General features: G+C 42.6%; 2 protein-coding genes across 2 annotated transcripts; both read right to left on the bottom strand.

Moving 5' to 3' along the window:
• Nucleotides 1–3197: 3197 nt before the first annotated feature.
• Nucleotides 3198–8222, bottom strand: LOC110781059 (uncharacterized). The gene has a single exon (XM_021985314.2). It carries the CDS (start codon nt 8220–8222, stop codon nt 3198–3200), a length of 5025 nt encoding a protein of 1674 aa, XP_021841006.2.
• Nucleotides 8223–12905: 4683 nt separating this feature from the next.
• LOC110777105 (probable F-box protein At4g22030) lies at nt 12906–14548 on the bottom strand. The gene has a single exon (XM_021981719.2). It carries the CDS (start codon nt 14429–14431, stop codon nt 13139–13141), a length of 1293 nt encoding a protein of 430 aa, XP_021837411.1. The 5' UTR covers nt 14432–14548; the 3' UTR covers nt 12906–13138.
• Between the last annotated feature and the right edge of the window lie 630 nt (nt 14549–15178).

Below are 15178 nucleotides of genomic sequence, written 5' to 3'. Positions count from 1 at the left end.
CCCTCCCTTAAAAAGTCTTCCTCGTACAACCGCGATTTTGACGTCTTGGCGCGATCTGATCATAAAGAAGAATCATGTGGTTCATGGAGGGACTTTTCTTGGATTGCCGGCTGAGTATAAGCTGGTAGTGCCGGATGAAGGTGCAACTATATTCGACTGTCCTCCCGGCCATATTGCTGTGTATGCGAAGCATTTCGATTTTGGGCTTCGCTTTCCTCTGCACCCCTTTGTTGAGAAAATATTCCGGGCTTGGAACGTCTGCTTGGCCCAAGTTACCCCTACTACCATCAGAACTGTTATCTCATATGTCTGGTTGTGTTTGTTTAAACAATGGCCGCTGACGTTGAATTTGTTCAAGCGGCTGTTATGGTTGAAGAAGGATGGAGAGACGGGGTGGATGTCGGCGTATAGCGCAACGAAGAGAAAGACTGTGCATCCTCCTTTGTCGAGCTGTAAAGATTGGCAGGATCGCTTTTACTTCGTTCAAGTTCCTGACGGCTTTTTGCTCCGACGGACATTTTCTAAACCCCGGCCTCGAATGGAGCAGTATGACCAGCGTGGTTTGGGCCGGCGGGAGAGAAAGGCTTTTGATTATTTGGCGTGTGACATTTTAGATGTCGGCCTCAGCAAAAAACAGGCTGTTAATCGAAATTGGCTCCCTAATGCCTATTATATTTTGGGTAATCAGCCCTTGTCCGCTGTCGGCCTTTGCAACACCCACTGCTTTGGTAAACATATTTTCAGCCGAATGGGATGTACTTATTATTGCTATTTATAGCTTTGTGTATTGCATAAGTTTTTTGCCGGTTTTAATTGAGTCGTTGTCTTTGCAGGTACTAAAACATTGGATAGAGAAATTCTCGGATTTGACGAGAATTGGCGACCTGTGTGTACGCAGCCTCCGCCGCCTAAGGGAAAGTACGACACCATATCAACGTATTCCACACGTGCCTCCTCCCGTCGCTCAACTGCTACTATTGCGAAGAATCGTGTTGCCGGCGGTTCTAAAACAAAATCTTCGTCTGTCTCTATTCCAAAAACTGTGCAACCGCCCACTATGCAATCTAATCCAACCGGCCGTGGTGGGAGGACTCGGAAGAGGTCGTCACTTACTAGTGGGCGTTCTGACCCCACTAAGAAGTCTAAGGCCGCTGGCGGCGATGATGTTTCGGCTGCTGTTGATCAGTACGAAATCCATGCTGACGATGCTTTCAAAAAGACGGCTGATTCTGCTGTTGCGGTTCACCCGTCTCCGCAGCCGTCCATTGAGATTTTGGACGAGGAAGATCGTGGCGGCGAGAATGAGGCTCCGTTTCAGCACTGTGCCATGTCGGCCGCAGTGACAGGGGGTAATTCTAGTATGCCTCCTGTTAGTCGTAGCGAGAATCGATCTGGTGATTCTCGACTAAATTATCATCTGCCGCTTCGTACCGGCAGTTGGATTGAGGATACCCCCTTTAAGATCCCGGAAGCAATGAAATCATGGTTCGGGTCTTCTGGCGGCGAACCCACCGATCAGTTCTACCCAAACATTGATCTGCTGTGTGGGGAGTCGGTGGCGACGGATTCTTCTAAGGACGGTGGGGATTTGGGCTACCGTGCTTTTCGGGATCTGATTACTCCTGCTGACAGGCCACAGGGTCAGATTGACGCCCCTGCTGCTCAGCATTTCAACGATTTATACAAGGTATTTCTTGCTTAGCTTGCTACAACTTTCTATCCGGCTTTTTTTTTGATTACTCATTTGTACAACAATTTTTTTTGTTTCTTAGGCTGTTTAATCCAGCATGGATTTGTACTATGTCTATCGTTGGAACCAGATGCAGCTGACGCAGAATAGCATTGATATTGCCGAGCTGAAGAAGCGGGCTGAGGCGGCTGAATCTGCTTTGAAGATTAATGAGAAGAATTTGGAGAGTGCTTCTTCGAATTTGGAGGCGACGAACCGAAGGCTGGAAGAGGTTGAGCCGAAGCTGAAGGCTGAAACTGAGAGGGCAGACGGTCTGACTGAGGAGCTGACTGGTCTTAACCAGAGTTTGCCTGTGGTGAAGAAGACTGCCGCCAAGAGAGCTGTTGATAAGCTTCTCCAGTCTGACTGGTTTAATGATATTCTTACTCTGCGCCATAACGGTGGTTGGTGCGCTGCTCATCGGGTCGTTTGCCATGTGAAGAAGCTGGATGAGGATGGGTGGCAAGAATTTGAGGCTGGGTATGAGGAGAAGGAGCTGTACAAGGTTGCTACCGGCTTTGAGCCTCAGGAGCTACCCGAGGCTGTGATTTGCAATGCCAATCAAAGAACCTTGCCCCCCTTGCAAGTTCCAGAAGATGCCTACTGGTCTGGTGATGAGCGTGCCGTTTGACGGTCTTGGCAGTCATCACCCTCCTCTTCTTGCGGATCCTCTACTTTTCCCAGCCGGCCTCATACATGTTAGGGTTTTTTAGTTTAGCCGGTTGGCTTTTGACTTTTTTCCAGATGCTGTTAGGGCACTTATTGTTGATGTAACATATCTTAGAACATCGTTTTATTGTAGGGGTGTCGGTTTTTAACCGACATCTTTTGTGCCTTGTGATCAGCTAATCACTTCGCAAGATTTTTTGGTGATGGCTGTCGGTTTTTAGTGTTTTTTTCTGCTGTAATCATGCATTTATAACAAGTAGTTTTTGATTGTATGTTTACTTCGTTTTGCGTATGATACTTCCATTTTATTAGCATGAACTCTTATTTGTTGACGGCCTTTCTATATTTTTAACTTGTTGAAATGATACACTTCGAAATGATTGTTATGTTTCGAAATGGAGTGCATCTTAACATCGTTTATTTTTTCTAATACTCTTAACGGCATTTATTTTCTGTACGGCTACTAGTCACACCATACAATTCGTTGAATGCTACGCTTCACAATGGAGTGCGCCTTAACGGCATTTATTTTCTCCAAAGCTACTAATCACAACAACTTTATTATGGACTGCTACGCTTCGCAGTAAAGTGCCCAAACGGCATTTATTTTCTTTACTGTTACTGATCACATCCATACATTACCTTTGCGTGTTGATTTATGCAGCGTTTGTTTTTTGCTTTTTTCTTCCTTCATTTATGGACTGGTCGTATTTGAGGACCGCCCTAATTATACATAACAGCAAAATGCAGACGGCTATTGCAATCAGCCTGCTCATACATCATCATTACAGGTTTTTTTTCAAACATAGTACTTTCTCAGAGTACTGGCGTTCCAGGAGTTTTTGAGCGCGGTACCATCCATTTGCATTAACCGGTATGATCCAGGAACTATTTCCTCCCATATCTGGTATGGTCCTTCCCAATTGGCTGTCAGCTTTCCTTGAGCATTTCCTTTTCCTATTGCCGCCGTTCTCCGCAGTACCAGGTCTCCTACTCCTAGAGGCCGATGCTTCACTTTCTTGTTGTATGCTCTGCTCATTCTGCTTTTGTATGCTGCCGAACTTACTTCTGCTTTCATGCGGATTTCTGGCATGAAATCCAACTGATGTCGCAGCAGCTGATCGTTTCTCTCCTCATCGTAATGCTGGATTCGCATGGTTGGCAGAGCCATTTCTGCCGGTATAACAGCCTCAGACCCGAAGCTTAATTTGAACGGACTCTCGCCGGTAGCCTCCTTGATAGCAGTTCTGTTGCACCACAGAATCTCTGGCATAAGATCTGCCCATTTGCCTTTACAGTCTTCTAGCTTCTTTTTCAGTGCAGCCAGGATTTGCTTATTCGCCGCCTCTGCTTGCCCATTGCTCTGTGGGTGACATACTGACGAGTGAGCTAACTTTACTCTGTATAATCCCAGGAAGCATTGTATGGGTGCACAATCAAACTGTGCTCCATGGTAAAAAACTATTGCCTGCGGCAGCCCGAATCTTGTTATTATATTTTTCCATATGAATTTTTTCACCTGGTTTGCCGTTATTTTTGCTACCGGCTCTGCTTCTATCCACTTGGTGAAGTAGTCCACTGCTACTATTAAGAACTTGCGCCCTCCAGCCGCCATTGGGAATGGTCCAACAATATCCATTCCCCATTGTGCGAATGGGATTGGGTTCAGAATGGGCATCAAATCATTGGCCGGCAAGTTTATCACAGCTGAAAACTTTTGACATTTCTCGCACTTTTTTACATAAGCTCGACAATCTTCTAACATTGTTGGCCAGTAATAGCCTTGCCTTTGACAGATGATGGCAAGGGGTTTTCCACCGGCATGGTTCCCACATGTTCCTTCGTGCATCTCTTCGATCAGCCTTGCTGACTCGAATGCTGTTAGGCACCTTAAGAATGGCAGGCTAAATGACTTTTTGTACAACCGTCCCCACAGGATGATGTACCAAACCGAGTCCCTTCTTGTCTTTTTGGCCTCTGCAAAATCTGCTGGTAGCGCTCCAGTCTGTATGTATGTTTGGATATTATCGTACCATTCTGAGGTAGTTGTGATGGCCATGACCCGTATTATCTCCGACTCCGTACTTCGCTTATTCATGACTTCCATCATGACTGTTCTTTTCAAGTCGGCGACATTTGAACTTGCTAACTTTGATAGGGCGTCTGCCAGTGTGTTCTCTGCTCGGGGTACCAGATTAATGCTGAATTTCTCTAGCTGAGCCGACACCGACCTCAACTTCTCCAGGTATTTGACCATCGAAGGTTCTTTGGCCTCATATTCTCCGCTGAATTGACTTGCTACCAGCTGGGAGTCTGTTGTCAGTATTACTCTTTTGGCATCTGCTGCGAGGCACATTTGGATGCCGGCAATTTCTGCCTCGTATTCTGCCTCGTTATTTGACGCGTTGAACGTAAACTTTATAGCATACTCAAAAATGTCTCCTGCTGGCGATTTCATGATTATTCCAGCCCCACTGCCTGTCTGTGCAGCTGAACCATCCACTGACACATCCCATACTTCAGCTTGTACTTCATCTTCTTGGTATGACGCTTCAACTATGAAGTCCGCCAATGCCTGGGCTTTGATTGCAGTTCTTGGCCGGAATTCCAAGTCAAACTCGGACAACTCTATTGCCCATTTTAGCAACCGGCCTGATGTATCTAGCTTGCTGATGGCTTTTTCGAGAGGAAAGTTTGTTAGCACTTCGATTGTATGCGCATCAAAGTATGGTCTTAACTTTCTAGCCGCGATGAGGACTGCATATGCCATTTTTTCCACCAACGTGTACCTTGTTTCTGGGCCGTTTAGCACATGGCTCACAAAATATACCGGCTGCTGCCCTTTGTTCTCTGCTTCGGCTACCAGTACTGCTGCAACAGTCTTTGGCGACGCCGATATGTATAGTTGTAATTTGCCGCCCTCTTTTGCCCTTGCTATTGTTGGCAGGTTCTTTAAGTGACTTTTTAGAGCTTCAAAGGCCTCTTGCTCTGCCGGCCCCCATTTGAACTTCTTGTTTTGCCTCAGGGTTGTGAAGAAGGGCATTTGCTTATCTGCCGACTTGCTCACAAATCTGTTTAAGGCGGCCATTTTTCCTGTCAGCCGCTGTATGTCTTTTACGCTCTTGGGTTGCGGCAGACTGATGATTGCTTCTACTTTTTCAGGGTTGGCGTCTATGCCACGCTCGCTGACCAAGAAACCCAGGAATTTTCCCGACCTTACTCCGAAGACGCATTTTTTTGGGTTTAATTTCATCATGTATTTTCTCAAAGTTTCAAAAGTTTCTCGGAGGTCGTTAACATGATCCTCCTCCTTCCGGCTTTTTACGATAGAGTCATCTACATAGACCTCCACGTTTCTGCCTTTTTGGTCGGCGAACACCTTGTCAACAAGCCTTTGATATGTTGCCCCTGCATTTTTCAACCCGAACGGCATCGCCTTATAACAGAAAACTCCTGCATCTGTGATAAAGGCCGCCTTCTTCCTGTCTGATTTATGCAGGCTGACCTGATGATACCCTGAGAAAGCATCTAGGAAACTGAGCATTGCGTGACCGCTAGTGGAGTCTACCAGCCTATCAATCCGTGGCAGGGGGTAGAAATCTTTCGGACATGCTCTGTTAAGGTTGGTGAAATCTACGCACATTCTCCATGACCCACTTGACTTTTTTACCATTACCACGTTTGCCAACCATTCGGGGTAGTCACATGGCTCAATGAAACCTGCCGCCAGAAGTTTATCCACCTCTTCTTGTATTGCTGTCATTTTTTCCGTGGAGAAATTACGTTTTTTCTGCCGTACAGGCCTAACATTTCTGTCGGCGTTTAATCGGTGAACCATTATCTCTGGATCGATACCAGGCATCTCATCCGCCGAGAATGCGAAGATGTCCGCGTGCTCTCTCAGCAAGCTTATGAGGTTGACCTCCATGTCACTCCCCATTTCCGTACCGATCACGACTGTTCTATCCATGTTTCCAGCCTCCAGCTCGATATTTTCTGTCAGACCATCTGGCATTGGTCTTGGTGCTGATACCGGCCTTTCATCAAAGTGTTCCATGTTTAGGTCGGTTCGACCCCTTTTTGTGCAGCTCTTCCTTTTTGACAGTTGTTCTTGTCTTGCCGGCTTAGTAGTCAAGTGTATCTCTTGCCTTGCCGGCTCAGTAGTCAAGTTCACTTCTGGGACCATTCTTCCCGGTGTTCTCAAAGCAGTCAAGTAACAGGACCTTGCCGCCAACTGACTTCCCCTTATCTTTGCCGGCCTTTCCAGGTTCGACATATATATCATTGTCAAGTGATAGGTGGAGACTACCGCCTGCACTTCATGTATGAATGGGCGACCGATGATCACATTGTAGGCCGCTGGCACTTTAATGATTAGGAAATCCACCATGAGATCTCGCATTTCGGATCCTTCTCCGATTTTCACCGGCAGCCTTATACTACCCTCTGGGTACACTGTAGATCCTGAGAAACCGATTACTGGGTAGTTTACCCTTTGAAGTTCGTCCTCTGGTATGTGCAATTGTTTGAAAGCTTCCCAGAAGATGATGTTTGCTGAGCTGCCGCCGTCTACCAGTACTCTGTTCACATCGGCATTTGCTATATCAATTGTAAGAACTAGTGGGTCATCATGCGGGAAAATGATGCCTCTGCAATCCGATTCCGAGAATGTCATCACTGGTATGTTGGGTGGGTTAGGCCACACTCTTGTGTTATGAAAGTTTACCATGTGCCTGTGTTCCTCCAAGCTTCTACTGGCGCCGCTTATTGTCCCTCCGTGGACTGGGCCGCCATAAATTACATACACGGGTGGTTTTTTCCCGCCATCCCTCTGTTCTGCTCTGGCACTGGTTTCCGGCTGTTTTTGCTCGATTCTAGGCGGCTGATATGGTTGCTCGATTCTAGGGTATTGTTGTTGATTTTGCTGTTGTGGCCGGTATGAATTGGTAGGGTTTCCTCCCACCGAGTTGTTGTTACCATTTCCCTGCCTTGCCCTATACTGTGAGAAATACCCCTTTCTGACCATATCCTCAATGTTGTCTTTGAGGTCTCTGCAGTCCTCTGTTAGGTGGCCGTGCTCATTATGGAAGTCACAGAATTTCTTGACATTCCTTTCCCTGCTCTGCATTGGTGGCGGCCTTCTCCAGCCATCCATTTTGTTGTTTATGTTATAAATTGCCGTCCGCGGTGTGTTCAGCGGAGTGTAGTTATCAAAGAGTCCTCTGGACTCCCTTCTGTCTTGCCGGCTTCTCTGCCCTTGTGGATTGGCATTTCTGTTATTCTGGTTTCTCTGGCCTGCCCCTTGCTGATTATTGCTCTGATGAAAATTGTTTCCTCCTTTTCCCGTCTGTGGGTTATAGCCTGGATTGTACCCGACATTTCCGCCGGTTGCCACTACCACATTGGAGATCTTCATCATTTCATCCCCCCTGATGTACTCGTTGGCCTTGTGCAGGACGTCACCCAGATTGGTGTATGACTTCCGGCTGAGATATTTCTTGAATTCGCACTCTTGCATTCCCCTCATAAGAGCCAGAACAGCAACCTCCTGCTGCAAATTGGGAATAGTGATTGACTCGTTGTTAAAGCGGGTGAGATAATCCCTTAACGGCTCTCTATCTCTTTGAGCGAACGACATCAACTCTCCCGATGATTTCTTTCTCTTCTGTTTGCTCACAAATCGTGACAAAAACGACGCCTGCAGCTGTCGGAAACTGTATATGGAGTGTGCCTCTATGCCCTTATACCAGCTCGCTGCCACTCCTAGGAGTGTGGATGGGAATACTTTGCACCACATGGCATCAGAATCAGTGTACAGCATCATGTGCTGTTCGAATGTGGTGCATTGAAACGAAAGAAAATCAAGCACAAAAATAAGAGAGGAAGAAAAACCCGAAATTCGGTAACAACGAAAAAGGAGGCTAATAAACCTTGGAAAATTCAAACCACAACAACAGCAAAAGCTTGAGAATCAAACAGCAACAAATTTCAGCGAAAAACCCAGGGGAAGAGAGAGAGAAAGGTCGGAAGTTCAAGAATAAAGTGGGTGAAATGAAAAATCTCGAAGAGGTTAAGGCCTTTTATTGGTCAAAGGGGGGTATGCAAAACGTCACGACCCGTAAGTCAAGCAGTTAAAAGGCCAGTTACATTCAGAATCAACGACCCAGATTAAGCGCACCAAATAACGCTCGAGATGAAGGCCACGTGGGAGAACGTGGGTAACAATCTCCCGCCACTTGCACGACAAAAATTCAAAAATAATGCCTAGTCACCCACAGCATCTTCAAGGGGGCTAGTCGTCCAAACCTTTTTCAAAGGGGCTAGTCGTCCAAACCTTTTTCAAGGGGGCTAGTCGTCAAAATCTTTTTTCAAGGGGGCTAGTCGTCCAAACCTTTTTTCAAGGGGGCTAGTCGTCAAAATCTTTTTTCAAGGGGGCTAGTCGTCCAAACCTTTTTCAAGGGGGCTATCGTCCAAATCTTTTTTCAAGGGGGCTAGTCGTCCAAACCTTTTTCAAGGGGGCTAGTCGTCCAAACCTTTTGCAAGGGGGCTAGTCGTCCAAACCTTTTTCAAGGGGGCTAGTCGTCCAAACCTTTTTCAAGGGGGCTAGTCGTCAAAATCTTTTTTTCAAGGGGGCTAGTCGTCCAAACCTTTTTCAAGGGGGCTATCGTCCAAATCTTTTTTCAAGGGGGATAGTCGCCAAAACCTTTTTCAAGGGGGCTAGTAGTCCAAATCTTTTTTCCAAAGGACCTAGCAACGAATTTCTTCATTCAGAGAGAAGGCGGTCGACAAACTGTTCGCGGTCTTTTCTCAGAAATACTCGCAATACAGTCAGCGCCCGCGCTTCACTCTGAGGGGGCTAGTTGTACCACCAGGTAGCAAAATAATACTTATTTTTTCCCATTAAACTCAGAGCAAGCGCAACAATTGTCATATATGCGCTTACTCTGAGGGGGCTAGTTGTACGGGGTGTCCTACCGGCACCACCTGGTACCGGCAGAACTCCCCGTATGTAAACTTAACCTGCAGGTAATCTGGTCATCTTAGGTAAATATCCTCTACCGGCATTATTTGCAAGACAACCTACCGGCATTATCATGAAGACAACCAACCAAGGGTCACTATCAACAGGTCGCTATCTAACCACAAGGGACCTACCAGATCGTACCCTTGGATTGGTCTATATAAGGAGCACCTCATTTATTGCTATGGGGTACACAAACACTTAAACACACTTCTTTCTTACTCCCTAATCATCTCTTAATCTCTCAGTAATCTTACTTAAGCATCGGAGGGGGGATCCTCGAACCACCCCCGAGGCTAGTTAATCCATTCTGTTGTGCAGATATCAACCGGCAATCTCGACAGGAATCCAGTATCCCACAGTCAGCTGTTCTCATTCCACACCCGGAACAAGAGTGATCATGTTAACCGAGTTCAACAACAAGGAATTCCAATTCTCGCGTTGATCACCGATGTTTTTGTGCATTTCAATCCTATCATTAACCGATTCTAAGATTGTGTATAGCTTGATTGTTTCCATTTGGTCGTCATTTGTGGTTATTGGGTTATAATTAGTAAGGTTATTAAGGTCTTGTATTAAATGTTGTTTTTGATGATGAAGTACATGATTTTGTAGTTTTGGCACTGTAATTTTGGGGAATTTAAGGTATTTTGAACCACTAATTGCACTTGTGATTATCAGTTTGTTTGAGGATGATGATGATAAACAAGTTGTGGAGGTTTGTTAAGAAACCATAATGTTAATTAGATGTTGGGTTTTTCTGTGTGTTTTTGGGTTTTGTTTTATGTAATCTGTTGTTAAGATTATGGTTGGAGTTGTCAAGTATTTATAGTACGTTGTTCTTCTTAAATAAAAGAAGAAGGAAGGTGGGTCGAAATTAAATATGAAGATGTTGACTGGTTACCTGTAGAATTAGAAAGGGATGATTTGACTTGGCCAAATCTAGGATTAACGGCTAGACTTTTTCATAGATTGAATGTTACTACTATTATATAGTAATACTTCCTCCGTCTTTTAATACTCGCAACGTTTGGACTTTTGTCACTATTCATATAATCTACTTTAACTATTCTTAGTGTTTTTTATATTAGATAAAACATAGTCATGTGAGATCTTGTTAGATTCGTCTCAATATGTATTTTCAAAATATCAACTTTTTATAATTTTTGCATAAAGAGAATTTAAGATATAAATGATCAAAGTTGTGCATTGGCATGCGTGAAACTAACAAACGTTGCGAGTATTAAAAGACGGAGGAAGTAATATTCAACTATTATAATGTTAAGTTGGATGTGGTATGCTGAATTTGGTCTATTGAAGTGGATGAAGAAGTAAGATTCAGAGCATGCAGTTTGATCTGTTCTAATATAGAGGCTATTGTTTAGGGCTTTAGGCTAATAATCACACTTTTACCGTAGTAGGAGTAGTAGCTTAATTAGGTCTTATAATGCTTTATTACTAGCATGAATATATAGAATGTCATGTCATTAATTAGATTCAATGTTCAACTAGTGGAAAAGTAACTCATGAGTACAAAAAGAACATTCAAAATGGGTAAGAGAGACTAAAGGATAAGACGATAAATGGCGTATAATGTATTTGATCTCATGTCTTGGGTACCACCTCCTGAATACTTTACCAACTAATCTAGTTATACAACCAAAAATTTGGATTAATTGGATATGACTTAATTGGTAGATTGAAAATTAATCCGTAGATTTTTATTTTGTGTACTTTTTGAATCTTCAGTTTACAGTTTAAGTACCTTAGGACTCGTTCGGTATCACTGTCGGTTTCTAGTTTTGGTTTGAAAGTCATATGATTTTTATTGAATCATCAACTAAAAATAGTAATACGTAAAATGATCATATTGACATCCGGAACTGACAACACAAAGTAAAAACTACTTTTTATGATTTTCATATTTTGGTTCTTAATTTTATAAAAAAACAAAAAAAAAACCAAACGGGCCCTTAATTAAATTTTGGTGGGTTTCAGTTAATTTCTATATTTCAAGCACTACGAGTATTTTAAGCTCCCCCCTCCCGATCTTTCCCTAAAAAAAAAAAAAAAAGCACTACGAGTATTTTGTGAAAATTAATGACGGTAAACATATACGGAGTACGGAGTATAACTGAAGTATATACAAAGTATGTAGTATAACTAAAGTATAATAAGTTCTTATTTATACCGAGTATGGCCCTGTTCGGCAAAATTAGCGGTTAGCGGTTGAGTAGAGGGTAGCGGTTCGAGTAGCGGCACTACAAGAATTTGTGTCTTTAACGACAACCTAATTACGACGGGTCAAAAATCCCGTCGCAAAAGCCTTTTGCGACGGGGCAAACAGCCAAACAATGACGGGAATAACCGTCGCAAATGTCTTTTACGACGGGTTCACGACGGATTTACGATGGGATTTCTATTAACGACGACCCCCTTTTTATGACGGGTTCGCGACAGGAAATCCCGTCGTTAATCAACGATTATTGGCCTTTCGCGACGGGATTTCCCGTCGTTAATAGTACAATTTCTTGTAGTGCGGGTAGCGGTGAATGGTAGCGGGTAACGGTTAGTTGTCAAAGTAGCGGCTAACTGATATGTGTGTTCGGTAAAAGTAGCGGTTGATATTCTAAAATAAGATAAAAGTAGAATATTTTTTAAAAACTTTATTATAAATTTGTCAAAAACTACCCGCTACCTTAAAAGCTACTAATTTTATCGTTTGACAAAAGCTACCCAAACGCTACCTCTACCGCTAACCGCTACCTTACCAAACACTCACAAATTTTACAAGTAGCGTCTTAACTAGGTCAAAACACTACCCGCTACCTCAAACGCTACTGCCGAACACGCCCTATATCTAGAATCAAGGGTACTCAAATTAAGCAATCTTATTAGCTACGGAGTATTCATTTAGATGAGCAGAAATCTAAGTATCTAACACTTATGTGTCATGTCAGCCTAAAAAAGCTTTTATGGATCATATCATTAGCTAAAATAATTATGACATAGTTTATCATTCCTTTCCCTATCATGTTCCTATATATAACTTGTCTCTTTAAAGTGACAAAGACATATGCTAATATTATAATTAAGCCTAAGGTTAACATCCATGCATATTATTATCAGTTACGTTGCTACAGTTTTCACGCAAATATAAAGCTAAATTCAACAAATGTAGAAAAATAATATGATAGATATCAAGTTAATATTTCCTTCGTCCCAATAAAATTTCCCTAGTGTACGTTTGCCAATTGCCACAAACCATTATTACCTTGACCTTAATTTCACATTTACGATGTGATCGATATACAAGTGCGTACATTATTAGGTGCAGTGTATGCCCGACCAGACCACCTATATAAAAGTTTTACCGTGCTAGTAGCTGGTATATATTGTACTATAATCTAATGTGCTAGTAGTTTGTAACATTGTTCGTTTAGCCTATGCCAAAAAACAAATATTAAAATCGAAGAATTTATCGCAATGTCATTATTAACTCAAACCTCTTTAGATTAATTACAATAGATGCAATATGCAACTACGAGTGAATTTAATGTTTTACCAATTTAGTAAAACAAGATGGGGTTAAAATTGTACATCCTATACAAATGTGTACAATATTAACCCTGAATTAATTAATGAATAAATGAAAGAATAAATAATTTCTCCTAGCTAGCTAATTAAATATACACATTTTCTAATTATAAAAAAATAAATTAAATAAGCTTGCTTGCAAATTCACCTTTGGGACTAGAGGCCGCAAAATCTCTAAGCTCAGACAAACTCCTTCCCAAATGCAAAGCCACTTTCATCTCAAACAACTCACCATTTTCCCTCTTCTCTAAATCTTTCTCTTCTAAGTTTGACTCAATTGTCTCTTCCAACAACTTAAAAGCTCCACCACAATTCCTATACATCTCAAACACCATCCCTACTTGTCCACCATGCTCTATGCTATTCACCACACTAGCTGTGGACCCCGCTACGGCCGCCACGAGCCCTCCCCACGGCCCACCGAAAGCCGCTCCTACGGTGGCGACACCCATTAACAACGGGCCACACTTGGCTAGGGTTTTGTTAAACTTCAATGCTTTATTCCCTAGTTTAACATAATCTTCTATATCCCTCCTATCTATTACTCCAACAATTTGCTTCATTTCTTCCTCCAACTCCTTACTCCATCCATTATTCACTACCCCTTTCTTGACAACCAAGTTTTCTTTTGGAGCATTGATATTTCCAGGTTTTTCTGCGGGCCACCACACGGCGGGCTTGAAAGTATTGGGAAACTTTTCAAGCATGGACCCTAGGAGAGGAAGAGGGTATGCTCTATCTAGGGCTAAAACCTCCTCCACGGCCGCCTCCACGTCTTCTTGTGCTGGTGGCCGGAGAGAAATAATCATTTGGATCTTGTTTTTGAGTTGCTTTAGATGCCTTACCGCGTTCCTTTGCTCCTCGACTAGTTGAGAAGGCTGGATCTTGTTCATTATCAAAAGGATTCCGGTCCCCGCAGCAAAGAGTAGGGTTGAAGCTACGTTTAACCCTAAGGAATGATGCTCGCCGGAAAACCCTACCATACCGGCCATGGTGGCGGCGGTTAGGGTGATCATGTTGAGGGAGTTCAACAATAAAGAGTTCCAATTCTCACGTTGCTCACCAATGTTATGGTGCATCTCTATTCTATCTAATACGGCTTCCAAAACCACATGTAGTTTAATGGTTTCCAATGTTGCATGATGATCACTATGATCCTCATTATCATGACTAATAACAACTTCTTTTGGGATTATTGTTGTTTTTGTGTTTTTCTTAAAGAGGGTATTGGTAGCAATATTGGACATATTCAACTCTTTCAAATGCTTAAAGTTTGGTAACTTTGGAATTGATATGGCGGATTTAATTTGGAGACCAGCATGATTATTCATGGAACGAACAAAATAAGACTGTGTGATATGGTCCAATCTAAATGTTGATATCGAACCCTTTGACAAAGATTGCAATGTAGTCATTGAAGCTAGGTTGTAAATTGTAATTAATATATGATGGATCAAAGATTTTGGTTTTGTTGAATTGAATTGAATGTTTGATGATGGTTTGATTTTAGGCTTGTTAAGAGGAGAAATATAATGTGAGGATGGAGTTTGTTAATTCAGTTTGTGGCGTTAAACTTATATATATGTATGCAAAGTTGGTAAGAGTACACCGTTTGACAATGTTGACCAAATAACGTACAAGGTAATCCGGTTTGACTAAGCCCATTGAATAGACCTATTCATTCTTTCTTTCTTAATTTTTGGAATACTTTTCTTCTAAACTTGCAAAATTGGGTCACAAAATCTGACGATGTCCATGCACGAACTATTCAGAGTTTCAGACCAATACTGCTGCAATCTTCGTGTGTTAATTAAGGATTAAGGGGCTTTCTCAGTTGCCCAACATTTACCAATTTTTTATCCGGATGAGCCACATAGACGTACGTACATTAGAAATTACGAAATGAAAAGAAAGAAACTCTAGTATGTGACCTATCGATCTACTGTATGTATGTTCTCGGCCTAAGTTAAGACTTAAGACCACACACATTGATATCCCCCTTTTTTGATCTTGTAAAGTGGATTAATAAATTTGAAAGCATTTTTTTAGGAATTGCTTCCTGCGTTATTATTTATTTGGCTCATTTTACCAAAGAAGTTTTTATCTGGTAGTTAAGAGCGAGGGTTTGTGAACATTAGGTCATAGATCGAAAAATCCATGTT

The sequence above is a fragment of the Spinacia oleracea genome, chromosome 6 (assembly GCF_020520425.1).
Source record: "Spinacia oleracea cultivar Varoflay chromosome 6, BTI_SOV_V1, whole genome shotgun sequence".
Taxonomy (NCBI): Eukaryota; Viridiplantae; Streptophyta; class Magnoliopsida; order Caryophyllales; family Amaranthaceae; genus Spinacia; species Spinacia oleracea.
This window is presented reverse-complemented; position numbering and strand designations above follow the sequence as displayed.